This window comes from Corella eumyota, chromosome 2 (genome assembly GCF_963082875.1).
Source record: "Corella eumyota chromosome 2, kaCorEumy4.1, whole genome shotgun sequence".
NCBI lineage: Eukaryota > Metazoa > Chordata > Ascidiacea > Phlebobranchia > Corellidae > Corella > Corella eumyota.
In genome coordinates, this window is record NC_137491.1 from 10,302,006 (window position 1) to 10,328,493 (window position 26,488).

At 32.4% G+C, this 26,488-nt stretch overlaps 4 protein-coding genes across 4 annotated transcripts; 1 reads left to right on the forward strand and 3 right to left on the reverse strand.

Annotated features, from left to right (window-relative positions):
• Window positions 1–38: 38 nt before the first annotated feature.
• LOC145742365 (uncharacterized) lies at window positions 39–9,126 on the reverse strand. The gene is made up of 33 exons (XM_082560146.1): window positions 8,847–9,126; window positions 8,601–8,741; window positions 8,378–8,533; window positions 8,095–8,292; window positions 7,897–8,019; window positions 7,723–7,806; window positions 7,512–7,634; window positions 7,308–7,427; window positions 7,122–7,235; window positions 6,906–7,046; window positions 6,664–6,792; window positions 6,424–6,552; window positions 6,052–6,351; window positions 5,674–5,967; window positions 5,200–5,586; window positions 4,950–5,114; window positions 4,709–4,852; window positions 4,468–4,614; window positions 4,237–4,380; window positions 3,905–4,120; window positions 3,678–3,797; window positions 3,432–3,574; window positions 3,176–3,344; window positions 2,939–3,093; window positions 2,467–2,854; window positions 2,219–2,363; window positions 1,955–2,122; window positions 1,644–1,822; window positions 1,310–1,555; window positions 1,038–1,198; window positions 739–947; window positions 519–643; window positions 39–414 (listed from the first exon to the last, which is right to left on the reverse strand). Exons 1-33 carry the CDS (start codon window positions 9,124–9,126, stop codon window positions 368–370), a joined length of 5,790 nt encoding a protein of 1,929 aa, XP_082416272.1. The 3' UTR covers window positions 39–367.
• Window positions 9,127–11,286: 2,160 nt separating this feature from the next.
• LOC145742366 (uncharacterized) lies at window positions 11,287–15,427 on the reverse strand. Its single transcript, XM_082560147.1, has 12 exons — window positions 15,298–15,427; window positions 14,942–15,161; window positions 14,707–14,881; window positions 14,487–14,627; window positions 14,172–14,308; window positions 13,876–14,040; window positions 13,350–13,770; window positions 12,741–13,225; window positions 12,492–12,633; window positions 12,141–12,335; window positions 11,871–11,951; window positions 11,287–11,802 (listed from the first exon to the last, which is right to left on the reverse strand). Coding segments are annotated over exons 1-12 (2,577 nt in total). The 5' UTR covers window positions 15,299–15,427; the 3' UTR covers window positions 11,287–11,388.
• Window positions 15,428–16,068: 641 nt separating this feature from the next.
• LOC145743334 (uncharacterized) lies at window positions 16,069–17,915 on the reverse strand. The gene is made up of 6 exons (XM_082561269.1): window positions 17,733–17,915; window positions 17,399–17,621; window positions 17,184–17,305; window positions 16,913–17,082; window positions 16,619–16,845; window positions 16,069–16,482 (listed from the first exon to the last, which is right to left on the reverse strand). The coding sequence occupies exons 1-6, from the start codon at window positions 17,863–17,865 to the stop codon at window positions 16,311–16,313; spliced, it is 1,047 nt and encodes a 348-aa protein (XP_082417395.1). The 5' UTR covers window positions 17,866–17,915; the 3' UTR covers window positions 16,069–16,310.
• A 427-nt stretch (window positions 17,916–18,342) lies between these two features.
• Window positions 18,343–26,364, forward strand: LOC145743410 (coatomer subunit alpha-like). Its single transcript, XM_082561365.1, has 23 exons — window positions 18,343–18,490; window positions 18,742–18,855; window positions 19,031–19,104; window positions 19,256–19,372; window positions 19,575–19,725; window positions 19,833–19,960; window positions 20,172–20,304; window positions 20,524–20,662; window positions 20,940–21,137; window positions 21,315–21,457; window positions 21,621–21,843; window positions 21,985–22,209; window positions 22,446–22,578; window positions 22,731–22,907; window positions 23,105–23,294; window positions 23,435–23,862; window positions 23,974–24,103; window positions 24,164–24,249; window positions 24,405–24,614; window positions 24,880–24,993; window positions 25,147–25,356; window positions 25,639–25,814; window positions 25,934–26,364. Exons 1-23 carry the CDS (start codon window positions 18,448–18,450, stop codon window positions 26,073–26,075), a joined length of 3,684 nt encoding a protein of 1,227 aa, XP_082417491.1. The 5' UTR covers window positions 18,343–18,447; the 3' UTR covers window positions 26,076–26,364.
• Window positions 26,365–26,488: the final 124 nt, after the last annotated feature.

Below are 26,488 nucleotides of genomic sequence, written 5' to 3' on the forward strand. Positions count from 1 at the left end.
ATTACTGTGAGCAACAACAAACAACCAAAACATTCAGGTAAATATTTTTAATTCAATTTAAAGTAAAATAAAAAATAAACGATAAAAAATAGATAAACTTAAAATAGTAAATTTTAAGCTTTCTAAAAAATTAAAAAAGTGTAAGTTTATGGGAAAAGTTAAAGGCACTGTAACAGAACGAAAACATATAAATACGTTTTTACAATATCAATAATCAATTGATTTTCTATAAATTAAGCATTGGTATGACAATGGTGTAGTTTGTAAACGTTTTTGGAATTACGTAAATAATGTCATTTTACACAATTCACAGTAAATTTGATTGGCAAATTTTAATAAAAATGTTAAAAAATTTAAAAACTTAATTTTATGGTAGCACTGATTCATTTCCCCCAGATCCACCCAAATGCAGACCTAAAAAATTAAATACTGGTAATGCAAAGATGGCTCCCTTTAACTTTAATATATTTTCTATTATTTTAAATAAAGTTAAAAAAATAAAAATTAGTTTAACAAACCTAAGTCAGAAATAGCTAGAGATCCTTTGCAGGTTAAAAGTTCCATTCTTAAGCACCCAATTCGAATGGGATTAGTTGCTAAGACTTGTATCCTCACATTACTTGCAATTACTGGCAACCAAGTCCTAAAATTGCATAACGTTACCATGTGCATATTAAATTAAAAATATTTATTTTTAATTTAAAGTTTTGAGAGGTTATAACCTAAACTATTATGTACCTTGTAACTGTTGCAAGCGGACCTTCTGGTCCCTGGAAAAGTCGGGTTCGATCTGCATTATCTTTGATGGGGATTAGCTCGTTGCTGTAGTTGGAATAAAAAACTGAAAATCTTGGCACCCATGTGTATTTGGGCAATGCTGTTCTACTGTTTCTAACATAACCCTGAATCATTATGCCTGTCACTTCTAATGGCATTGTCAGGTCAACCTAAAATATTTACATAGTTAAAATAATTTTAAGGCTTAAAAATGCCCACATAGGTACGGTTTATAAATATTTTATTTCAAATAAACTTACCTCGAGCCATTTCTCGTAGTCGTCGGTTTCCGGGCACCAAGCTAAGTCGGAATCAAGTCTAGCTTCGCTTGCACCGTACATTAGAAATTCACTTGAAGCTGAAAACAAGTTGGCGGGAGCGAAATCCGTTGAACTTAATCGCATCGGGGAAAGATCACACACTGAAAAAACACATTAAAATATAAAATAAGATGTCAAAATATTTTTACAAAGTTTTAATTTTATTTATTTTGAAAAAAACAATATTTTGAATTTGTCACAACTCAATTTACCTGGTGCACACTCCCAAGTATTGCACAGTTTTCTTTCACTAGGTTGTCCTTCCTCGCATCCAATTTCCCCAGGGTATCCATTTATGCAAGTTCTATTTCGATATGTCCACCCGACTCCACATTCCGAACTACAAAACCCCCAACCGGTCCATTTAGACCAAGCTGGACACAATCTAACGTTGCAAGATTCCTCTTCGAAAATGTTTGCTGACGGTCCGCAGCTTTCATTAGTCACGACTTCTTCAACTGATCAATATTGTATAACTTGTTAAAGCATATTAAAACAAAATATATTTGAAAGAGGGAAATATTTACTAATGTTATTAAAACTTACTTGTTGGATCGTAGCATTGCTTTATTCTTGTTCTTGTTCCCCCTTCTCCACACGTTCGTGAACAGCTACTCCAAGGTTGCCATAACGACCACGAAGGACATTCGTGTTCATTGCATTTCTCCATTGTTTCGTTGCTACCAGCACAACCGCTTACACCAACCACACCATCAATGCAGTTTCTATAATAAGCATAATGTAAAACAATCGTTTATGATCTACGAAACTAACGCTTAGCTTTTAGTTGTTTTAGTGTAGGCCTAAGCTAGCCAACGAGTTGCAAAAAACAAGTAAATTGCGAGAAGAAAATCTACCTGTCTCTAAACATGATCCCGGATCCACATGATGCTGAACAGTGACTCCAGGGTGACCATTCTTTCCATTTTCCTATTGGACACTCTTCGCTTGCGCAAGGTAATAAATCGTGGCTTGGTCCTTGACAACCTCCACGGCCTGGTATACCATTCAAACAAATACGACGCCTGCAATAATTGACAAAAATACAGTTAGGGAAATCTGCTAATCTTTTTAAACAAAAAAATCAGTAATGAACATCTAAAAAGGAGAAACGACTTTACCTCAACATTTTTCCTCCCGAGCATGTAACAGAGCAAAGTCCAAAATCTCCCCAGGCTGACCAAACTCCAGTGTCTGGGCATATTTTGCAGTTACAAATCACAGATTCGGTCGAGTTACCTGGACATTCAGTTAACACATCGGATCCTGTAAAAAGTATTGATTAAAATAATATGCTAATGAAACTTTATACTTGTTTGTTGTGTAAGTACAGATTTTAAACAAAATATCACAAGAACATATACTTTACCTATTGGACAATCTCTGCTTTTTGTCATTATTCCACCTCCACAAGAAACACTACATTCACTAAATTTGCTCCATTCACTCCATCGAATACATGGTTCTGGAGAAGAGCATGTTCTTGTGTCTGATAAATCTCCTATACAGACTCCATTCGCTTCGCACGATCTTGACCTTTCTTGGAGTCCTCCTCCGCCGCACGTGGCACTACAAAGTGACCATTGTCCCCAAGCGGACCAATCAGAGCACTGCACTGTTCCACATTGTTGTTCTTCACGCGATTCACTATCATCTCCACATTGCCCTTTTAGACCGGGACAAACTCGGGTTCTGGACTGGGTGCCATTTCCATTGCAGGGAACACTACAACTATCCCATTTACTCCATTGCATCCACTATATAAAAACAGAATTCAATTTATTTTTGTATTTAAAAAAACAATTATTTACAATAATGCGGGTGAATTCCTGATCACTTACAGTTGTGCAAGAATGTTCGTTGCAGACGTCTGTTTCTTTTGAATCTCCCATGCAAGTTGCGTTTTCTGAACTATGGAAGCAATCCCTTGTTCGGTTTTTATATCCTCCGTCACATTTTTTACTACAAGTGCTCCATGCCGACCATGAGTCCCACACTATAAAGTAAAATAAACTATAAATTTTGAGCTCTGGCTATAACTATTTTGTAATTCAATTTTTATTATAATATGTATTTACTTGGACATGGTGTTGTGTTTGCACAAATCCTTTCCTCGACGTAATTTCCCTTGCACATTTTATCACCAGGTTCTCCCTTATTGCAAATACGAATTCGTAGGTTGATGCCTGAACCACAAGTTGACGAACATTTTGTCCAAGGTGACCATTTCGACCAAGCGTCACAAGGCTATAATGTACAAGTGGATATAAATTAAACAAAAGAAAGATCAATTTTGTTTTAGCTTTAAACATAATACTATGTGTGATAAATTACCTCCATCATACAACTTTGTGTCTCCGTGTCATTTACTCCTAGCGCGTCTACGCATTTTCCTTCAGCTTCGCAAACCTTTGTTCGGGTTTGATTTCCTTCGCCACAAGTAACGTCACACTCACTCCAATTACCCCAAATCAATTCTGTAAAAAGTTTCAAATAAATTAAAATAAAATTTTATTTAGGAATTCCCATACGAAGAAGCCTTCTAAATTGTTTTATATTAATACAGCACTTTGTACTTACGTGGAACGCAATATTTGCAGGCAATAGGGCAATTTAATCTCATTTGGTCTCTAAACCGCACCGTACGGCATCTACCTTCACTTTCCCACATTTCACAAAGTGCATCATCAACGCATCTCACTACAAATAAATCATGAGAAATTATTATTTCAAGCATTATTAATATTTATACAGTAAGGAACTGTAAATTTATGGTAGCCGATTACATACTAAAAAAATATCCTAACCTGTTGTGTCATTGCCATTAATTCCAGGGCAATAATCTTTTCTGCATTTGGCAGTTTGCTGACTATCTCCATTACATTGAAAACCTTCTGGGCAGACTCGCGTTCTCACTGTGTCGCCTCCACTTTCGGGCGATAGAGGGCCTGGGATGTCGTTACACGATTTGCTGCACTCTGACCAGGTTGACCACGCTCCCCATTGTGCCCAAGCAGTTGAATCTTTAAAAAAAATTTAAATGTTACAATTTTTACGATATCAAAGCTTGATTAACTTCCTATCGATAAACGCTGTAACAATTTTCCAGAATAACACAATAACAGAATTCTATGCCTACCGGTTGTAATAATTTTATCACAAGCACTGCATGTGTACGGGCACATTGTGTCCATGTAGGTAAACCATTTTTCGACTCCGCAATAACCTTTAAAATCGTTGCATTGTGTTAGATGGTCGCGACATTCTTCTGTACCCAAAAGTTCTGCAACAAAAACAGAGGTTTAAATGGTAACTTCGTATTTTAATTTATTATTCGACAAGGTTTAAACAAATTAAAACTTTAACGTACCTGCTTCACTAGTAGTGTCGGATTTTCCTTCTTGGTCAACTGGTTCGCATTTTTTACAAGTTACTGGACATTTATTGGCAATAGAAGAAAATGAACACAACGCCGAGTATTTTTTGCAAGTGTCAACATTTTCGTCAATACAGTTAACTGTAACAAAAACAATTCTGTTTATTAGATTGCACGCTATAGGATTAAAAATATTTAAAACTTATTAATGGTTGTCGAAAATTGTTTTACAAACCTTGAGTTCGTTTCTTTGTATCTGCTGCGGTTGAGCACATATCGCAAGTCTTTGCACAAAAGAATTGGACAGACGGCGTAGATCGACATTGGCCCATTTCTTTAAAAGCCGGACATTGATCGTTTGCGTCCATGCACGGCGACTCTGTAAGAACAAAACGATTTATTTTTATGCTTCAATTTTGTTTTTAGCAAATTTACTTTAACCTCCATATAACTTTAATTTTATATTAACTTTTTACCTGCATCTTTGTTTGACTTATCAGTATTCAAAGTAGTAGATGCGGAATTCTCACAAGTTGAACAAGTTTTTGGACAAACGTCGCTAATTAATTGATACTGACAATACCCGTTATTTCCCAAACTGGCACAATCTTCTCTCGTATCTTTGCAGGTTTCTTCAGTTACTATAATCAAAATAATAAAGATTAGTTCTTTTGTTATTTTTTTTTACTAAATGTTTTAATTATTGTGCCAAGGGCTTGTATTTACCTAAGTTATTGTCTCCACAAACATTACAAGTTTTTGGACATTGTTTTCTAAATCGCGATTTTGTGCACATTCCGAGTTCTGCTAAAGTGTCGCAAACAGGTTCATCAAGGTCTTCACAAACTTGACCCGGGCATTTGTTGCATGTTACTTTGCATAGTTGTTCAACATAAGAAACACTGCACTTTGAAGATAGAAGCTTACAGCTAGGCAAACTGTCTTGGCAAACATTAGCGGGTTGGTCAATGTTACCGTCGCAATCTCGGCACGAAATTGGACATAGGAATTTATAGAAATTCCTTTGACACAATCCTTCAGCAGCATATCTTGGACAACTTTCATGAGAATCTTCGCATTCCTCGGCAACTACAGTTGCCAGTGTTGTACGAACTACAAAAAAAAGAACATAATATTGGAATGATTTATAATAAAAACATTATGCTTGGATGAAAGTAATCAACAATATAATAAATTTACCTGCAAGGGTTTTAGGTATTTCAGTCGGACTTTGACATATGCCGCATGTTTTTTGACAAGACCTTAGCACCATTGGGTTGGTGCAGTTAAGAAACTGCACAAGAGATTGACACGATGATATTTGATTAGTACATACGTTTACTGTTGGAGTGGTTGGTTCGATCGTTAACTGACGAGAACCATCGTTTACACAAGTATTGCATGATAATTTGCATTTCTCAGCAACCAGTTCATCCGAACACTGGCCTAGTTTGGCTAATTGGGAACATGCCGCATCCGAGTCCATACACTCTGCTAAAAATTAAAATGATTTTTTAATGGGTAAAATACACTTGTAACAGTTTTTGAAAGTGCTTTAAAATATAAATTTTAAATTACCTGTAACTTGAACTTGTGTACCAGAGTTTGCACATATGTTACATGATCTTGGACAAAATTTTCGAACAGAAGAAATATTACAGTTTTCTGATAAGGCGTTGCAAACGCTCAGCTGATCAACACAATTTTCTGGCACTTTTTTGCTCGAAGATTCGCTGGGTAAAATTTCTGGTGATACTGGAATTGTAGCTGTACATAACTTGCATGATTTATTGCACAATGTTTGAACTCTTTCGTCGCTACAACGACCAGATGTGGCTGCAAACTGGCAGTTTGGATTTTGATCCTCGCAAATATGTCCTATTAAACAATATTTAAATTTACATCTTGCGTTTTCTATTTAATAAAAGATATTAGGACCTTAAAACTAACCTATGCTTGATGCTGTGGAACCAGTACACCTTTTACATGTGTTGGGACAAAGGGTGGCAATTTGGGGTTCGGAGCATCTACCTTTTACTCCAGCCTCTCTACATCCTTCTCTAGTATCAAAACAAGGTCCTGAAAATGCAAAGGAAATGTTGGTACTTTTTAGCACAACACGAATAATATTGTTTGATTATGTTGTTTAAGTTTGATGTATTTTAAAATACAATTAACTAATAAACGAACCTTCAATAATTCGAAATGGTTCAGCTCGACACATTCCACAAGTTTTTCTGCACATAACTTTCCACACAACTTCTCTACACTTTCCTAACTTTTCAAATAATGGACAGGAAGGATTGGAGTCAAAACAATCTAAAATAATTAAATATTAAACTGTGATTAGACCTAAATGTGATTCCAATATATGTTACTGACATATTGCTTCTTGTATTACTAACGTTATGTTATTAACATTTGCAACTTACTTGGACAAGAAAAAGTATTACATGGCCGAGATTCGGTATTAGATCCGTTACATATTTTTGAAGCACAAGTTCTAATTCTGGTTTGCAAGCCACTTCCACACGGAGCATTACAAAGCGACCATTCAGACCAAGATTGCCAAACTAGTTTAAAAAAGTAAAAAATTAGGCTTAAAAAACAATGTAGCCTGAAAGATAAACTATATTGGTATTACTTACTTGAATAAAAACCACATGAATCAGGACAATGTCGTTGCATGTAAATTGTATAATTCTTTGTACAGAGGCCTTGGTTAGTCCAGTTTGCACACCTTGGGTTAATGTCTCGGCAAACTGTTAAAGAAAATTATAAATTTAAAGAAAACAATCGTAACATTCGATTTAAACTATTTTAGATTTGCTTACCAGCCCCATTGTTTGTGGTTACGTTTAAAGGTCTACCATCATCAGATTGAGTGCCTTGGTTTGAACATACTCCACATGTTAATTGGCACAATGCTGATATCACTGATGTATTGCATGCATCTAAAATATTTAAAGATATTTTTTATTGTCTATTGACAAACAACAAAAACGTTAATGTAACATAAAAAGAATTAAATTGCATACTGTTTTGTTGGTATTGTTGACAAGCTTTTAGAGCCAATCGATCCGAACATTTATCGGGAGCTGCTGGGCAAACTTGAAGATTACAGGTTATAGTTTCAACAATAAATTCAGAACCACATTCAGCTAGAAAAAAAAATGTTTTGCTTAGTTAAATTCAATAATACAAAGCCATTCTAGTATTTTATTTTAAAACCAAAAAAATTAAATATACCTCCAATGCATTTTCTTCTTCTCGATTTTTCACCACCTCCACAACTAAGATTACATTCCGACCATTCTGACCAAGAGTCATCACCTATTTGTTAACAACAAAAAAAGTTTAAAAATTAATTTTATGGTTTTACAGATTGCAGAAATAAGTTTTTTTTAACTATTTATGTTTTACCGCACAAATTGCACGTTTGCTTGCAACTGTTTTGCATAAAGTTTCTCATGTCTGGATAAATCACACTTGTACAAAATCCATATTTAAGCCATTCAGGGCAGACCGTACTTTTATCCTTACACTCTAATAAATTAAAGTAATTTGGTTAGGAATTCGGTTATATTTAAATAGAACAATTAATTATATGTAAATATTTACCTGTGGCGTTATAGCTAATTTGTGTTGAAGTCTCAGTAGTTACACTTGGTGTAGTGACCTGAATTTCTGGACATAAACCACAAGTTCGTTTGCAAGTCACGTGCAAAAAAGAATAGTATGCAGAATTGTTGCATTCCGACATTAACTCATCGCACTTTGGAAATGTATCTTCACATTGTTCAATCACAGTAATTGGGGCTTTTAAAATAAAAGTAAATTAGAAAAACTTTATTTTAAAAGCGAATACGAATAAAACGATATTAAACGTATGAGCGTCACTAACCTGTAGTCAATGGAAACGGAGTGGTGGATATTGCTGGGATGTTGTTATCAGTACTCTGGCATGCTCCGCAAGTCAGTCTACACTTTTTTGTGACATTGACATTTTGGCCACAGAATCCAGAAATTTCAGCACATTCCGCAAACTCGTCAACGCATTCTAGAACCAAACACGATTTTAAATTATAGTTTAACGAAAATCTAGTTATAAAACACAAAAACTATACCTTGAGTCGTAGTTTTAACAACATTTGGCACAGTTACTGTGGTATAAATTGGTGTTACAACCTTGGTTGTTACGTCATTAATCGGTGACGTAAAGATTACAGAGGTTGTATTTTCCGGTATAGCGGCAGTTGTTTGTGGATCTGCTTTAAAATAATAAACTTTAAAATATGTTTTTTAACCTATTTATATTTTATGCAAGAAGTATTACATTGTTAACATTTATAAAAAATATATTTATTGCTTACCTTCCTGGCAAAGACCACAAGTAACTTTGCAAAACAATCTCATAAACGAAGTTGTCAGGCATCTTGCTTTGCCCAAAAATTTGCAGGTGGACAAACGGTTTGAACAAGTCGCTGGTGAGGTTTCAACCGTTGTGGTTGGTGTAGTTAGATCAGTTATTGTGGTGGTATCTTCTTGAGCTGTCGTTTGCCCCAAGTCGGTAATGTAAGTTGTGGTGCTTTCAAAAGACTTGAAAGTCGTTTCTTGAATAGAAACATTGGAGGTGATTTCACTTGTGGTCATAGGATTAAGGGTAACAGGTAACGTTATTGTAATGTTGTCATTTAAGACAGCTGGATTTGTTGTAATAGGGGCTGTAGTTGAAGCAGTATCTAAGAAAAATACACACACCACATTTAAAATCGAATCCTTAAATCCTTAAAAAATGTTACATATTCTCAATGAGATTGTCCAGTACCTTTTTTAGCTGTAGTTGTTGGCATTGTTGCTGTAAAGTTATTATCATCATCTGCTGTTGTTTTGTTGTACAACATTGTTGTTGTCATTGGTGTAGTAGAATTAACAAAGCTTGTGATTGGCACAGTCACGGTAATAGAAGTTGTGTTGATATTATCTGTTAGTAAGCAATCATTTATTACAAACTGTTGTGAGTTTTAATAATTAATTATTTGATTTGTACTTACCGATACATAGCGCACATGATAGTTTACAATTGATGCTCATAAACTTTCTATACGTTTTCTTGTTACAGTATCCCATTTTTGTCCAATACGTGCATTCCTTGCGATCATTTTTGCATACCATATTTATTGAGACATTGTCCTTTTCTAAAAGATGAAAACAAAAATTTAATTCAGTACTGTAGGTAACAAAGACCAAATATATCTAAAAAAATAATTATTTAACTGTTTAGCCTTTATACCTGGGCATAGATTGCAACTAGCCTTGCAGTTCACAGCCATATAACGCTTGTAATCTTTGTGTGTACAGTAATCTCGTTTGGCCCATCTTACACAACGTGTACTTGTATCAATGCATTCGGATAGTATTTCCAATTCTTCTTCTACTTCTTCCACCTCTTCCACAAACTTTTCAACCGTTTCTCTTTTTGTCAATTTGTGAACATCCATTGATATGATATTCTTTAAAAATAAAGGTAATGTGATTTTAACCAAATAAAATTTATATCAATAGATACTTGGATCAATTTAAAGGCTTAGTTATTTTAATTTCGAAATGAATGTACATACCTTTGACACCGAAGAATCTCTAATAAAGTCTTGTTCAGTAAACGCAACAATTTTATTGAAACAAAACATTATCAATACAACAGTAAGGAACTTATTTACTGTACTTGAACTTCTTGTAGTCGGATTTACCCGACAAAAGGAAAAGTTCAGCATTTCGGCTGATTTGTCAATTTGCTTTTTAAGATTTTTAATAAAACTATTTAAATTTTAAAAAGTGAAACAACAATTGACGGCACTTTGATAGCGAACTTAATTTCCCTCTTCGGTACTAAGTTACTAAAAACAAAAATTAATTTTATTTTATATTTCATTAATAAGGTAAACTTTTCTAGGCTATAGTTTTATAAAATTTGTATTAAACTGGTATTGCTTTTGTTGATCTTATTGTGGAGTGACATTTTTTTTAAATTAAAAAACTTCGTGTTTATTCGACATATTTATTTTTCTTTTCTGACTTAGATTATGTAAAAAAAAACTCTGCTTTTTGGTACGCTTAATTATTTAACAAAGTAACTTTCTTGGCCATGCACTTGATACACTAATGAAATTTTATCTGTGCAGTAAAGTATATTACGAACAACGTGCCTTCTATTGCTCGAGTGACGTCATAATAAAATAAACAAGACAAGCGACGACAATAGCTATAATCGCAAGTCTAGGTGCAAGTTCCCTTAAAAAAATAGTTGGCGCGCTAAGAAGGCTTCACGCGCCTTGAATAGAAGGCTGCAACGTGAATGCCGGTTTAGAAGGTTAGAGTCGCGCTGAAAGACAAGCGATAATTAGCGATGTCACATGCATAACAATCACTTTGGTTTTCTTAGAATTTGCGCTTACGAATAAGCAACGGCTCGCTTTAGAGCGTTGTTTTCTCGGTTGCTTGGTTATTTAGCAATAAACAAATTTAAACAACGTGAAAGTCATGTTTAATATCATGCATGTGAACAGCGGTATAGAAGGCCGGAAGTAAAATTGTAAATCCTCAATTTAGTTGATTTATTATTTTTTGTATCTTGACGTTTAAAAAGCAATAATTAAAAGCTTGAAGTTTATTACACAACTCTTAAATTATTACAAACAAAAAATAATAAAAAAATATTTAAATTAACTAAGTTTACTGGGCAATATTGATGCTAAATTTAAGCGTAGTAAATGATGTTAATTTTATTAGAAATTTAACTTGGTTAGAGATTTAAACTTATATTAAAGTCAAAAATATATTAAAGTGGGTTGGTGCCAAAATAACTTCGATATTAGGGGGTTTAAATAACAAAAATGGAAATTAAAAAGTAATAAATCAACCATTTTGGGCGACACCTGTTGAAACTAAATTAACGATTCTTCTGGATGGTTTAACCGAGCTTATAGAAGCCGCAAAATTTGTTTCCAAAAGTTTTGGTGTCGGGCGTTTTTTTACAATGACGTCACCACTGCATACAAAGTGCTCGACATCAACGTCAGGCTGCTGCAAACCTAAAGTATGCTTTAGTCTCGCAGCAGTTGCCCTACGTCGTTTCTTGGTTTTCTCTTTGGTTTTTGCCGATTTTTGCTTATTTTCAGTTTCCTGGCCCGCTTCACCTACACTAGGGGGCGGGCGAGAAGTTTGTTTATCCTCGCTTTCGTTCGGTTGTTTTCCCGACGAAATCGGAGGAACCACTCTTCGTTTCATAACAACTTTCCCATTACTGTTGTCCACTAATTTCTTCGGAATCTTTAAAAAGAATTTAAATACAATTACTAATAGGTATTTCATTGAATGTTAATTATAGCTTATTATACTTGAGTTGCGAATTTGCCCCCGGCGTTTGCCATAGCTGTTGTAAGTGCCGCCTGGAATGCGCCGCTCTGTGCTAATCCATCCTGTGATATACATTGTAATTATGTCAATTGTTATCTTAGCGATGGTACAAGCAAAATTGGGTACAAATACCCAAATAAACTGTGCACTAACACAGTACTACACACAAGCTGTCTTTTCAGCTGTCTTGTCTACACACAAGCTGTCTTTTCACGCCTACAAATCTTAAACTTATGAAATGCATAACTTGCCTGCATAAGTGTTCGTTGTTGAAATGTCCAAGTTAGGTTCATTTCATTTATGGCGTTTCTCACTAAGGTTCTTTCGTGATCAACCAAGTCTTGTATTTTATCTCGACCTCGATTTTTGTTCTTAGGAGGGTGAGCTGGGCGTTTTTTCGAGGAAGTATCGGATTTTTCCGATTTGGCCCCTGCTCTTCTTAAGACCTAAAATTGAAATAATTCTGGTTATTTTTATCGTTGTTTTGTCAATTTCATTTTCACCGCGTTTTTTAACATAAAATGTATTTTTATTCCAAAAATTTGTTACTTCCTATGTATATAAGTACCGTTAATAAATTAAAGTTATTGTCAGTATCCAACCTTGTATCTAATAAAATCAGATTCTTTGGACGATTTTTTTAGAAACTTGGCGGTGTCGATAACTTGCTGTAACATTTTGTCAGAATTAAAAGTAGAAGAAGAAGGGGTTTGAAATCGAAGTTGCTCTGTTTCGTTGTTAGCACTGTGTTAACAAAATTAAAACTATTACTTGTTAGACAATAATAGGGGCAGAGGTTTCGCATATACAGTGTTGTTACATTTAGTAATAAATTGTAAATATTTTTTTACCCCATTCTTGAGCCCAGCACAACCGGAAGTCGTGGTTTTGCTTCATCCTGTTTTTTATCTGATACATTTTCTGACGTCATCTCTTGCTCCACTTTTTGCGCTTCTTCGCTTTTTCTAATCTTGCTCTGTTTTGATGACAGTTTATTTATTCTGCGCTTTGCTTCGTTTCGCGATTTTTGATTTAGAAATGCAGGCTTGGCGTTGTTCTTTTTTGAATTGTCCGCGTTACCTGATTTACGATGCTTTTTATTTTCTTGCCCGGGTGGCAAAATTACAGTCACGTGATCAGCACCAATAGTAAGGTTGCGGTTAATGGCTGGAAGAACAGGATTATGGCGCTCTAACATCGACGGTTTTGCGTAAGGTGGCGGCAAAGTTTCGCTAACCTCTCTAGCTACACCTTTTCTTGTTGATGTTTCAACATTGTATTTCATGGAAACTTTGGCAGTGTCCATTGAGGTATAACCGTTGGGTATAGTTGTGCTCTGTAAAAAGGTTTTAGATTAATTTTACAGTTCACAAATGATTTAAATATGTATATATATATTTTTTTATAAAACACAAAAATTTTTAATATTAAATTAAACAATATGTGGGCTTGGCTTTTACATGTTGTTGAATTCGATAAAACTTTTTTTCATCTGGAAGTGGCAGTAGTTTCTTTTTATGTTTTGCTAACTTTCCGATTATCTCGTTGTGCAGTTGTTTCTCTTGTGCTTTTCGCATTTGATTCTTTATTCTTTTTCTCTCCTCATCCGCAACACCCTGCCGCATCTTCCATCTTGTATCCGGAATGATAACCACAGATGAAGTGGAAGAGTCCTCCTCCGTTTTTCCGGATTCCCCCTTTTTTTTCACAATTACGCGAGCTACCCAATGGTCGTCGGATTGGTGACCACCATGTTTTCTTTTTCGTTCAAGTTTTATTAAGTTGTCAATGTCTTCATTACCTTGATGTAGTTTGATGTAAAATGCTTTTTTGTCTTCGTCGTTAAAGTTTCGTCTGGCGTTAACAGCACCATTTACATATCTAAATATCCATTATATTATATTTAACAATTTTTGCCACATTTTAACCAATTTAGTGTTGTTTAAAATGTGATTTTAAATTAAGATTTTTTATAAAAATTATTGCCTTGTTAATTTTCCTTTTAAAGAAGGTTCTATGTTATCCACAAAATTATCTGAATTTAGAGAAGGTAGTTTGATATGAATGCTTTTTGTACGTTTGGTACCGGCCCCAACAGTAAAACTCAACTGGTTATCTGAGTTACTTTCTTTTTTGAAGTTCCATCTATATCTAAAACATTTATTTATAAATTTATATTTGATCCTAAAGTTAGTAGTAGAATATAAGTTTAAAATTTATACTGTGAACATGGTAATTTATATATTTTTGTCGTATTAATGTAAGCAAGGCATACAATTTACCTGTCATAATATCCCATGACGTCAGATTTAAAAGTGGACATTGAATCAATAGAGGCTTGGTCAGATAATTCACCTCCTCTGTTCATATACCTTTCCAAAACTTCCATCAATTTTCTTGGATGGTTGGCATGTGTCATCTACAAAACAAACATTATTTTTAATGTAAAATATGGTATACTAGTTTCATTTCTGCTTAAAAATGGGGGTTGTTAACCTAGCTGTGGTGTGAATATTAACTTAAACATTTTAATCTATGCCCTTCTTTAAATTAAATGATATTTCTTTGTTTATAAACAAAATTATAAAATGACTTACTTTTAGCTGTGGAAGTTTAACTTCTCCATCATCAGATGAATACCCGTCGTCCGTTACTCTCTCTTCATATGGAATATATTTAAAAGTTACAGGATCTATAATTTCCTTCTTCTTAGCGTCATTTCTCAAATTCATACTTTTCTAAAAAAATTAGTTATAAATGCGGTTGTTATTTTGTAGAATACGTTGATGTTATTCTATTTAGAGTTAAAAGTTTTACCTTATATGTTTGATACATATCACACAATGAAAGGTAAGAGTGATAATGACCGTCAATACTTTGCGAAATTTCGCTCAGATCCATAACTCCAGCATTATGGTCCAAATCCGGTTTGGCTTTTTTTGAACTCTTCTTTTTCCGTACGGACGGTTTTGGCCGAATGCCGTCAAGGTATCTAAATAAATATAAGTTTCAAGTTATACCCAAGTTATTTAAATAAATTTGTTTTTTTTACCTTGGGTTTGGCACTGTATTAGTCCAGCCATATATAGGTTCCGCTTCTCCACAATACACAACCTTATCGGCTTTATTTCTTTCTTGAGCACTAACGCGTTCACTTAATTTTAAGAGAGCATTGGAAAGTGCTTTATCTTTTCCGGGAGGTTGATGTGTTGATAGCAGATGGTGATTGTTTGATATGGCATGGATGGTTACCTTCTTCTTTGGTTCTTTCACTTAAAAAATAATTTTATCGTAAGTTTTTTTGTAAAGGTATTTTTAAGAATTACAACAGCAATATCAATTAATAGATTACATATATACAAATAAATTTTTAGTTTCTTTTAACGTTTTAATTCCGTTTAAACTTACTTATATTTTTGTTGCTGAAAATTCTTTACATAACAGTTGTGTTGTTCCTTCTCAAATCTTATTACTTTTTTAGCAATTCTACCATACATTAAAAAGCCAAATTTAATTTCAGTGTGTGTCTATATCAACAGTAAACTTAAATAACTTATTCAGCTTCGTTCAAAATATACCAAGCATAGATAGATACCGCAATGTTTTCATACCAATCTTTTAAAATTTTTTCTAGACTGGTTTTATTGAAACGTGTTTTTTGTTTTAGGGATCATATTTTCCCGCCCCGCAGTTCAAACAGGGCGCATTGTCTGTTTTAAAGACAAGTAAAGTACCAAGATAATGTTACATAAATGTAATCATCTTACAACAGGGGTGTAGACAGCGATTTTAATGTCAATTTAATTTAGTATAAAATTGAATAAGCGGCTATTCTATATAGGTCAATGATGAATTTAAAGGTTATCAGTATTTAAAGTATTTGCCAAATATTGTTTACTAACTCTATAATCTAATGCTGTACTAATTTTTATTTTTTAACAACTGTTACTTTACTAAAATCATAAAGTTAGAGGCCTGTATTACATTACACTAATTACGACAAATAACTTAATAACTGACAAAGAGCTTGTGTACATTATATAGAAATAATATTTACTTTGAAAAGAATACGTGCTGCTAACAAGTAGGCCTAATCACTCATACCCTAGGCCTTTCTTCTTGCAAATACTGTAACAAAAGCTGGGTTGTTTAGTCTATAAACATACAAAAAAGATCGTGTAATGTGGTTCTAATATGAGTTTATTTAAAATGATATAGATATTAAAACTGAAAAAAAAGTAATAAAAAAAATGTATTGTATATTACTGACGTAACCATTTTAAATCGCTACTGTTATTTTACAAACAAAAAAACCATATATTAATATTCTACATTTAGTTAGGTTATTAATACATAAAACAAACTTTACAGTAACTATTACTTTTACCATAGAGTAAGACAAATTTGCATTGCAGAAATGATTAAATGCAGCAATTTTCAATGTTTAGGTTTGGTAAAGTTATTTTCTTAAATTCTTCTGGAGTATCACATATCATTTTGGGCAAGTCTCCGAAAAAATGGGTGGCATTATCTCGTAATAGCATCAAGTTACAATCACAAAACAACGGGTTGCCGGCGAAGTACACCTTGCATCTGCAAAATGATAAAAACAAAAATTAACTGATAAGAATAAGTTAAATTGTAAATGGCTTATAATATTCTCTTTTACCTAACAACTATTTAATCTTTTTATCACAGGAGTTTAATATTGGCATTAATTTGTACTTACTTTCCTGCTATTAGTGCTTCCCATGTATCATCTTCTATAAACTTAATGTTGTTGTTTTCAAGGTAGATTTTCGGGTAGCCATCACTTCTAGAGCCGAAGTCTTGAAAGCTTTGTGGATAAACGTAATTGATTTTGTTGTTTTGAAGATTAAGATACCATGTGGACTTCAGCAATTTAAACATGTCTTTTTCAAGTTCAATTAACTCGTTGTGCTTCAAATCAAGAACCTGTAACAAATGTATTTAATTGTCTAGCTGCCTTTAATTTGTTAAAAGCAATACTTGTGATACGTACCTCTAGAAATGGGAGATTTTTGAACGCATTAAGGTGAATAGAGCGAATTCCGTTATTATTCATTTCCAAAATGCGAAGTGCTTTAGGTCCTCGAATTATTCTTTGTGGCAATTCTTTCAGGTGGTTGTGATTAAGAGTCAGCTTGTGCAATTTTCTGGGAAAACGAACTCCTAAAAAGCAACCGATCAAAATGCTTATTAAAAAAAATTTCTTAGGATGTTGAAGTAATATTCACTTTATCATAAAAAAAATATTGGCTATTATATCTTACCGTCTATAGAATTAATAATATTGTGATCTAAAATAAGATATCTTAATTGCTTAAAGAATTTCATCGAATATTGTGGCAACCACTGAATAGAATTGTTTCTTAAGTTCAACTTTGTTAATTTTCTACAAAAAATATTTAAAGGAAATGTGTTGAATGAGTTATCTAATAAAAATAAATACTGACGTTAAAATGTAATGTTTTGTTTAAAATAATACCTTAAAGATGCTCTAATTGTCAAGTTATTTATCAAATTATTATCAAGGTGTAGTTCGTTCAGTTTTAAAATCGAAGAGAAATCGTCAAAGTTAACGCTTGTGAAAGCATTCCCAGTTAAGTGAATTACTGTGGCATTATCAGGAAGATCAGACGGAATGGTTTCAAAGTGTTTTGAATTACAGTCCACACTTAATCCAAGACATGTCACCTTAAGTTTAGTGTCTAAATAAATAAGAGTTAAACAAGGTTATTGGATAAAACAGTAGACTAACTTACAGTAATACCCTTTGATAAGCAATACAATAATAATCAATTTATAAATAATTAACTTACTTTGTTTGCAGATAATATTTTCACAAGAACAAGTATCTGCACATTGATCAATCATAAAATCAGGAAAATATTGTGAATAAACTTGACATGTCAATGCAGCAATTAATATTATTTGAAAAAATTTGCTTGCCATTTTTTTAAAACGCTTTAGCTCGTTTTATATGTAAAAGTAAATTTTTTTGCTTGATTTGTAGTTTTAGAAATGCTCTAGTTATTTTGAGGTATTTTAAAGTACTTTTTAAACGCCTGAATAAATAATTCTTGTTGCTTGTTATGTTATATACTAATCTTGGGCCCCGAATTTATATCTTTAATACAATATAACTTACATTTTTTTAAAAAGCTTTCGCGATTTAAGTTGTTTGTTCACATATGAATTTTTAATTGTAGTATTAAACTACATTCTAAATGATAAAGTAAGCATAAATTTATAATTTTTAACATAACATTATAATAATTTTTATTTTCTTCAATAATTTATTAAATTAATTTAATATTTTATTTTTATGTGTAATTACCGGTTACCATTAAAACATTCGTGTTCAAAGTGACGTTTTGTCACGCATGATTAGTCAATATTTTTAGTTGTTTAATAAAACTGTGTAAAAAATTAAGTTTGAAACCATTAAAATACTACTGTTTCGTCGTGTTATTAACCATTTGTTGTTTGTTATAGATTAGTTTACTTAAGCTAGGATAGCCTAGTTTATTTTTTATGATGTTGTCAAAGTTTGAATCTAAATCTGCTCGTGTAAAAGGTAAACTATTTTCAGTTTTCGTTTATCGTTACTCAGTCAGTCATTATATTTTTTATATTCATAAAAAAATTTTTAGTCTTATATTCATAAAAAATTTTTAACATTAATAAAAAATCCTGAATTGTTTGTTCCATTAGTTTTTATATTTTTTAATAATTTTGTTCAATCATGAATCTATTTAATCTGTTAATTTTGACTTATTTATCTTTTGAATTAATTTTGTCTTAAAATGGTTTATTTTTTTAAACTAGGTTTGTCTTTTCACCCTAAAAGACCATGGGTTTTGTCGTCTTTACACAATGGTTGTATTCAGCTCTGGGATTATCGAATGTGTACTTTGATCGATAAATTCGAAGAGCATGATGGTAAAATTTAAATAAGATTGAAAAATAAATAAATTTTTTTTGTACCTTAATTGTCTTTTTATTTCTGTTGCATAAAAATATAACATATCTTACCCGTATATAATAGATTTAAACTTTAAAATGCTGAAATACTGCTTGTTATTCTTATGCTTTAAAGCTGTATTTTATTTCTTAGGCCCTGTTCGAGGTGTTTGTTTTCACAATCAACAACCCTTGTTTGTTTCCGGAGGAGATGATTACAAGATCAAGGTTTGTTAAAAATGTTGCGTTATTCTAGAATCAAATTTTGTAACAGTTAGAATAAAATTGGATTATTGAAAATTTATTATGTTGTACAAGAAACAAAACTTTTACTACATTTTGAACTTTTTATGACATTGTTCATTGTTTTTAAATTAAGATTTGGAATTACAAATTAAGAAGATGTTTGTTTACGTTGCTCGGTCATCTTGATTATATTAGAACTTGTGTGTTTCATCATGAATATCCATGGATATTAAGTGCTTCTGATGACCAGGTATGACATATTTTTTATTTCTAATTATTTAAACTGTTTAACTATTTTGTTTCAATAATTAAACAACTTAAGGTAGATATTAAGTGTTTTATTTGTATTATTCTGTATTTGCCATTTTATTTGTCAAAGTTTAAACATGGATTTTAAACAACTGGTAACTATTTATTCCGTACAATTTAAAAATTTAAATTTTTTTGATTAGACGATTCGAATATGGAACTGGCAATCACGCACATGTGTGGCTGTTCTTACTGGTCATAACCATTATGTGATGTCCGCTCAATTTCATCCCTCTGAGGATCTTGTAGTTTCTGCTTCTCTTGATCAAACTGCTAGAGTTTGGGATATTTCAGGTTTATTTATTATTATTATGCTATATCAATTGCATTTATGTCAGCTTTAGAAGTCAAGTCTTTAAGTTATTTTCTTTAAATATAAAAACTTAAATTCACTTTTTAAGGTTTAAGAAAAAAGAACTTGTCACCTGGATCTTCAAATGAGGATTCAATTCGAGGAAATCCTGTTGGAGGCCCTGCTTCCATTGAATTATTTGGAAGCACTGATGTCATGGTTAAACATGTGTTAGAGGTAAAATGGTTGTGTATTAAGAATATTTTCTCACAAATTTAGAAATGTTTATAAAATTCAATTTTTTTTATTTTATGTTCTCTAAAACAGGCTTTAATGTTTTTTTGACCAAAAACCTTCCGATTGTTTTTTTTTTGCTATGCAGTTACACTTCTTTATGTATTTGCCATTACTTAATATGTCCAATTTAAATGTAACAATTACTTTGCAGGGTCATGATCGAGGGGTAAACTGGGCATGTTTTCACCCCACTATTCCTTTGGTGGTGACTGCAGCTGACGATCGATTGGTTAAATTGTGGAGAATGAACGAATCAAAAGCTTGGGAGGTGGATTCTTGCAGAGGTAATTTTGTTCAGTTCAGTATTACCCATGTTTGTAGTTATTTACAAAAATATGTAGTAATGGCTGTTGTTGAAGATTGGGTACTAAAGTAGCATTATAAAAAAATGTTCAACTCTTTTTTTTTATTGTCAGTTTTTTTTTACATTTTTGCAGACAAATAAGTTTTATCATGTTGTCATTATAAATAAAAAATTCAAGAAACTAAATTTGTGATTTAAGGTCATTACAACAATGTTTCATGTTGTGCTTTCCATCCTCGCAAGGAATTGATTTTGAGTGCATCGGAAGATAAGTCGATCAGAGTGTGGGATATGGGGAAAAGAACTGGAGTTCAGTCAATAAGAAGGGATCACGACAGGTGACTTCATTTTTGTTACTTAATTTTTCATATGTATAAATAAACAATTTAACAAAATTGCACTAAATGTTGGTTATATATTGTTACGGACGTAAGATATTTTGTAGTGGCTTTTGCTACTTATATTGTTTAGAATTTTTTAACTTTTAAAGTTAAATAAAAGTAGGATAACAAGTTTTTTTAACTTCCAGTTTTCCTCTTTTGTGGTGGATGGCAAGCAAAAGTTTTATCCTTAATATTTTATATTTAAACTATTACAACTTGAACATATTTAAAGATTTTGGATGCTGGCATGCCACCCCACTTTAAATTTATTTGCTGCTGGGCATGATAATGGAATGGTGATTTTCAAGTTGGAACGTGAGAGACCTGCTTTCGCAACACATGCAAACTTCTTGTATTATGTAAAGGATAAATATTTAAGAAAACTTGATTTTACTACAAGCAAGGACACTCCTGCCATGCAATTGAGAGGGTAAGAAATGTTTTTTTTAATGAGTTGTACATAACTAAAAGTATAACTTAAAAATTCAATAATATGGGTCTAAAATAAAATTAAGCAAATGCATTACTTTCAATAAATAACTAAAAATAGTTTTAAAACTTATAATAAAAACCGATTTGAAAAATTAAATTTATATATTAAAATTAGTGGCTCAAAAGCGAATGTGTTTGCGTTGTCTTACAATCCTGCTGAGAACTCTGTTCTTGTGACATCAAGGGCTTCAAATATCGAAAACTCACATTATGATCTATACCAAGTTCCCAAACAAACTGATGCCTCAAATCCAGATGGTAATATTTATAAATTTTAAATGCTAATATTTTGCACTTATGCACCTAAAAAGAATTAACTTTAAGCTTACTTCAATTTATTGTAGTTTTTAAAATATTTTATACTTAATACATATTTTAAATTCCTAAACATATTCATTAATTCAACTTTATTTTATTTTAGCTCCAGAAGGTAAGAGATCATCGGGTTTAACTGCAGTCTGGGTAGCCCGCAACAGATTTGCTGTGTTGGATCGAACTCACACGATTATTATCAAAAATCTAAAGAACGAAATCACAAAAAAGATTCAAGTTCCTGCGGTAGATGAGATATTTTATGCTGGGACTGGGTCCTTGTTGTTAAGAACTGCTGATGGTATTACGCTATATGATGTACAACAGAAAAGGTAAGGCATAAAAAGCCTCCTAAATTTAATAACATTTTTGTAATTAAACTTATTTTAATTTTTCCTTAAAGTTTTTTCTGTACTGACTTTGCTTATTGACTAATAAATTTTATTGGGGTTTTGTATGTTATTGTTATACAGGTCTTTGGCTTCAGTAAAGATAGCAAAAGTAAAATATGTTGTATGGTCTAATGACATGTCTCACGTTGCCCTGCTTGCCAAACACAACATTGCAATCTGTAACCGAAAACTTGAATCACTTGCAACGGTGCATGAGAATGTGAGAGTGAAGTCAGGAGCTTGGGAAGAGAGTGGAGTGTTTATTTACACAACATCGAATCATATCAAATATGCTCTTACTAATGGGTGAGTTGGTTTCAAAAAAAGGTATTTATTTATTAGTCGAGTTTTTTGAGAATAACAACAAAAAAATGGTGCAATTATTGAAAGTAAAAGTTTTTTTAAAGGTAAACAATAAACATCTAAAATGAATATATTTCAATGTGATACGTTATGATATTTAATTTATTGTATTTTTAAAATTGTATTAAAAGATTTGCTTTTTTGTATTAGTTACGTGATGTTGATTTTAATTCTTTTAGTGATCATGGAATTATTCGAACACTCGATCTTCCAATATACATCACACGGGTTCGTGGTACAAGTGTTTATTGCTTGGATCGGGAGACTAGACCTCGTGTGTTAGCTATCGACCCAACTGAGTTTAAATTTAAGGTCAGGCACTTTTTTGATTTAAATTTTTGAAATATTTTTTAGAATTGTCAAGTAACTAAAAATTTCATTTTTATAAAATTTTTTTGGGCTTTATTTGTAAAAACATTTAAAGCTTGTTTAATGACAAATTAATTTGTTAAACTTCAATATAGATGGCTTTAGTTAATCGCAAATACGATGAAGTGTTGCACATGGTACGAAACACTAAATTGGTTGGTCAGTCAATCATCGCTTACTTGCAACAAAAAGGTTACCCTGAAGTTGCTTTACATTTTGTTAAAGACGATAAAACGAGATTCTCACTGGCAGTTGAGTGCGGTGATATCGAGGTAATTAGTTTCTTGTTTAAAAATGGCTGAATAAGTAAATTTTGTTTATTTCGTGTTGAAATATTTATTATCTTTAAGCCTGCCAGGTCTTATTTATACCTATTTAAATTTTAAAAGATTTTTTTTTAACAACATTTTTGTTTAAAATGTTAAATACTCTATAATGGCCAATTTTAACTTCAATTTTACTTTTTTAGGTTGCATTAGCGGCAGCCAAAGCGTTGGATGACAAACAGTGTTGGGAAGCTCTTGGAGAAGTTGCTCTTCTTGCCGGCAACCACCAAGTGGTGGAAATGGCGTATCAGAGGACCAAGAATTTTGACAAACTTTCTTTCTTGTATTTGCTGACAGGGAACTTGGAGAAATTAAGAAAAATGATGAAAATTGGTAATTTATCAAGTTTTAGTAAAAACCTATAAATTAATTTATGGCAAGAAAAAAAGCTTAGTAAAAAATAATTTATTATGTAATTGTTTATTTATCTTTAAATGACAAGACAAATTTCAAGCATTTTGATTACTTTTTAGCTGAAATTCGCAAAGATACTTCTGGTCATTATCAAGCTGCTTTATATCTTGGGGATGTATCTGAAAGAGTTAAAGTCCTCAAATCTTGCGGACAAAAGTCTCTTGCTTATCTTACTGCTGCAACTCATGGACTTGAAGAAGAAGCTGAACAGCTTAAGGATGAGGAGAACAATCCAACTGTTAACCCGGATGCTGTGCTCTTGCAACCTCCACCTCCTATTAAGCCTTGTTTTGAGGAGAACTGGCCTCTTCTTACAGTGAATAAGGGATTCTTTCAGGAGTCTGGAAGAATGGCAGATGCTGGAGGATTTGCAGCTGGAGAAGGTTTGGATGTGGATGCAGTTGGAGGATGGGGAGATGATGATATTGTTATTGATGAGGATGGAGCCATAGTTGATGTAAATGATGATGACTTTCAAGATGCAGAGGTAAAGTTTTTTGATATTTGTTTGTTCTTTTTTTGTGGTCTTAATTTTTTTCAACCATTTAAAAAAAAATTAAGAAAAATCATTTTATTAAATTGAGTTCTGTAATCTTAGGGTGGAGATGAAGGCGGCGGTTGGGATGTGGATGATGACGATCTTGATCTTCCAGCTGATCTGGACATTGGACCTGATATGGCAGGAGTCGGAGGTGAAGGAGAGGGCTATTTTGTTGCCCCAACAAAAGGTGGGTAATTTGCTATTTGCAATATTTTACAAAAAACATAATTTTTTTACATAATTTTAGGAACTTCTCAAACACAAATCTGGTGCAACAACTCTCAACTTCCAGTTGATCATATCCTTGCTGGATCATTTGAGACTGCTTTTAGGGTAGGGAAATTTTAATAATATAATATCTCAGTTAAATAAAAATCATTACCATTCTTAAAAAAAGATGTTTTAAGTTTTTATTTATTTTGTTAGTTAATTTATTTTATTTTTTTATTAAAAAACCTAAATGTTATTTTTTTTATTGATTTTTTTAGCTTCTACATGATCAAGTTGGTGTGGTTAATTTCGAGCCATACAAAACTATATTCAGACAAACTTATGCTCGATCTCGCACAACATATTCAGGTATTCCTGGTTTACCCCCAATATTTGGGTTCCCACATAAAAACTGGAGAGAAGCTGGGGCAAAGGGTGGGTTGCCTGTTGTGGGGCTCGCTCTTTCAACCCTTGCCACACGTTTACAGGTTAAAATATATTAAATTTTATTATGGTTTAAATATATTTTTGTATTTGTACCTTAAACTTTGTTTGTTATTGGGTCTATGGGTCCACCTTTAAGCTTGGTAAATTTTTTTGTTTTAACTATAGTTTCTCATGGGCAATGGATTTTCGTTTTGGGCACTTAATTAATTTTTTATGTAAAGGGCTATAGAAAATCGTTATTTTTTCTTGCTAAAAATATTCCATAAATTGTAAAAATTTCTTCAACAAAATATTTTTATTAAACAGGATGCATACAGAGTAACAACACAGGGCAAGTTTGATGATGCTATTGTAAGATTCCGCGATATTCTTTTATCTGTCCCACTCTTGTCAGTTGACAATAAACAAGAAATAGCAGAGGTAAAATCTTTTTAAAAAAAGTAATATATTCTTCATCAACAAAATAGAAATTTTAATTTTTCTGATATCTGTAGCTACCTCATATCTTTTAACGTCTATACTTCTTGATGAAATTAATTTTCTGACTATTGTATTATTTAAAAATTTTTTTAGGCTCAGCAATTAATAGAAATTTGTCGAGAATATATTGTTGGTTTGTCTATGGAACAAATTCGAAAAAGTTTGCCAAAAAGTAACTTGGCAGAACAAAAGAGAGTTTGCGAAATGGCAGCTTATTTAACCCACTGTAAATGGCAACCTATCCATCTTATGCTAGCATTGAGAACCGCTCAAAATTTATTTTTCAAAATTAAAAACTATAAGGTACAACTTAAACTCTTTAAATTATAAAATTATAGGTGATGTTTTATAAAAACAACCGGCAGTGTGAAGTAGTGCTCAGAACACTTGGCTTCACTACGTGAGGTTCTGTGTTCGATCCCCACTGCTCCAATGCTGTAGCGCCCATAAGTAAGGCGCTACAAACGGCAATTCTAATCTATAATATCTCAAACTGTAAACACAACTAAAGCGTAATTTTATTATGACTTTGGTCATAGGTATTGATTTTTTAGGTGTAATTTAAGTATAATTTGTTATTTAAAGGGCGCTGGTGCATTTGCTCGACGGCTGCTTGAACTGGGACCAAAACCGGACGTAGCTGCTCAAACAAGAAAGATCGTGATAGCTTGTGAGAAGAATGCTCACGACGCTCATGAGCTTTTATATGATGCTCATAATCCTTTCGACATCTGTGCGGCGTCGTACATCCCCATTTACAGGTGGATTGAATTTGTATATATATTTTATATGTCGGTCCTGTCATATTGTATCTTTTTTAATTGATGATGTATTATCACCCATATTTTGATTAACAATTTTATATAAACTACTTTTTCAGAGGAAAACCTGTAGAAAAGTGTCCACTTAGTGGCGCCTGCTACCAACCCAAATACAAGAACGAGGTTAGCTCGGTAAGTGGTTGCACTGAGATCGGAAAAGACTGTGTTGGGTTAAGAGTGAGCTCGATTCAATTTCGATAAATTTGTTTTAAGGATAAAAACAATTTAAAAAAAATGACGTCACTAACGAGAAATAACTATATCGAAAAAGACCAATGGTGTGTAAGCTCTAACATTTTTTTTTAAAGTTGAAACAATGACGAAAATTTTAAATGTTGATGTGCAATTGCATTTAAAATGTGCTCATGTATGAGTTACGTTATTTAACTTTAAACGCTGGTATTGTATATGAATTGTTTATTAGAAATATTATGAAGTATAGGTTATGTCGCGCATAAAATAAATAAATTTAAATAAAATACAACTTGAATCATCTACAAAGTAACAGTTTTCTTTATACATTATAATCTACTACTACTCATACAAGTAAAAATCAACGTTAGAATTAGAAACATTTTTAGCAGTCAGTTTCAGGAAATAACTTATGCAAATTA

Excerpts from the sequence above, each read along its gene's own strand:
- LOC145742366 (XM_082560147.1), bottom strand. Across the intron at positions 13,771-13,875 it reads TTAAAAGGAAAATTAACAAG|ATATGTAAATGGTGCTGTTA; the intron begins GCAATAATTTTT and ends ATGGATATTTAG. Across the intron at positions 12,634-12,740 it reads GTGCTGGGCTCAAGAATGGG|TGCTAACAACGAAACAGAGC; the intron begins GTAAAAAAATAT and ends TTGTTAACACAG.
- LOC145743334 (XM_082561269.1), bottom strand. The coding sequence starts at position 17,865 with ATGGCAAGCAAATTTTTTCAAATAATATTAATTGCTGCATTGACATGT. Across the intron at positions 17,622-17,732 it reads AAATATTATCTGCAAACAAA|ACACTAAACTTAAGGTGACA; the intron begins GTAAGTTAATTA and ends TTATTTATTTAG. Across the intron at positions 16,846-16,912 it reads AAAATCTCCCATTTCTAGAG|GTTCTTGATTTGAAGCACAA; the intron begins GTACGTATCACA and ends CATTTGTTACAG.
- LOC145743410 (XM_082561365.1), top strand. The coding sequence starts at position 18,448 with ATGATGTTGTCAAAGTTTGAATCTAAATCTGCTCGTGTAAAAG. Across the intron at positions 20,663-20,939 it reads ATAAGAAGGGATCACGACAG|ATTTTGGATGCTGGCATGCC; the intron begins GTGACTTCATTT and ends ACATATTTAAAG. Across the intron at positions 24,250-24,404 it reads CATTTGAGACTGCTTTTAGG|CTTCTACATGATCAAGTTGG; the intron begins GTAGGGAAATTT and ends TGATTTTTTTAG.
- LOC145742365 (XM_082560146.1), bottom strand. The coding sequence starts at position 9,126 with ATGACCACAAGTGAAATCACCTCCAATGTTTCTATTCAAGAAACGACT. Across the intron at positions 6,553-6,663 it reads ACCATTTCGAATTATTGAAG|GACCTTGTTTTGATACTAGA; the intron begins GTTCGTTTATTA and ends TTGCATTTTCAG. Across the intron at positions 3,575-3,677 it reads CTGCAAATATTGCGTTCCAC|AATTGATTTGGGGTAATTGG; the intron begins GTAAGTACAAAG and ends AACTTTTTACAG.